A 321-nucleotide genomic window follows, 5' to 3' on the forward strand; every position below is an offset into this window, starting at 1 on the left:
AGCACCTGACGCTCCCGCAGACGTAGGCACCCGCACTCCTCCTCCACTCCCTGGGGTGCCTCCCTCGCCTCCGCTACCGCTGGCAACCGGCCTTGGATTGGCACCTGGAAAGGGACACATGGGCATGATGCCCATTGCAAGATTAAATGTTGTGCTTAGTTAGATAAGCTTTGAGAATATATTAGCTCATGGCTATATTTTCTCTCGTCTATTCTTTCACTTGCTTACATTTTAATTTCAAATTTACTCTATATGAATACTGAACACAGCCCACTCAATATCAACTTTTAGCATTGGCGGATATCTCGATTTCATTCAACG

General features: G+C 46.4%; 1 protein-coding gene across 1 annotated transcript in view; it reads right to left on the reverse strand.

Moving 5' to 3' along the window:
• The window catches only part of LOC119594380 (C-Jun-amino-terminal kinase-interacting protein 4-like), a gene marked incomplete in the record, with an annotated part of 97,279 nt that overhangs the window by 6,988 nt on the left and 89,970 nt on the right, over positions 1–321 (reverse strand). The window contains 1 exon segment of the mRNA XM_037943442.1: positions 1–104. Within this exon segment, the coding sequence (XP_037799370.1) occupies positions 1–104 (104 nt within the window).

The sequence above is a fragment of the Penaeus monodon genome, chromosome 33, assembly GCF_015228065.2.
Source record: "Penaeus monodon isolate SGIC_2016 chromosome 33, NSTDA_Pmon_1, whole genome shotgun sequence".
NCBI lineage: Eukaryota > Metazoa > Arthropoda > Malacostraca > Decapoda > Penaeidae > Penaeus > Penaeus monodon.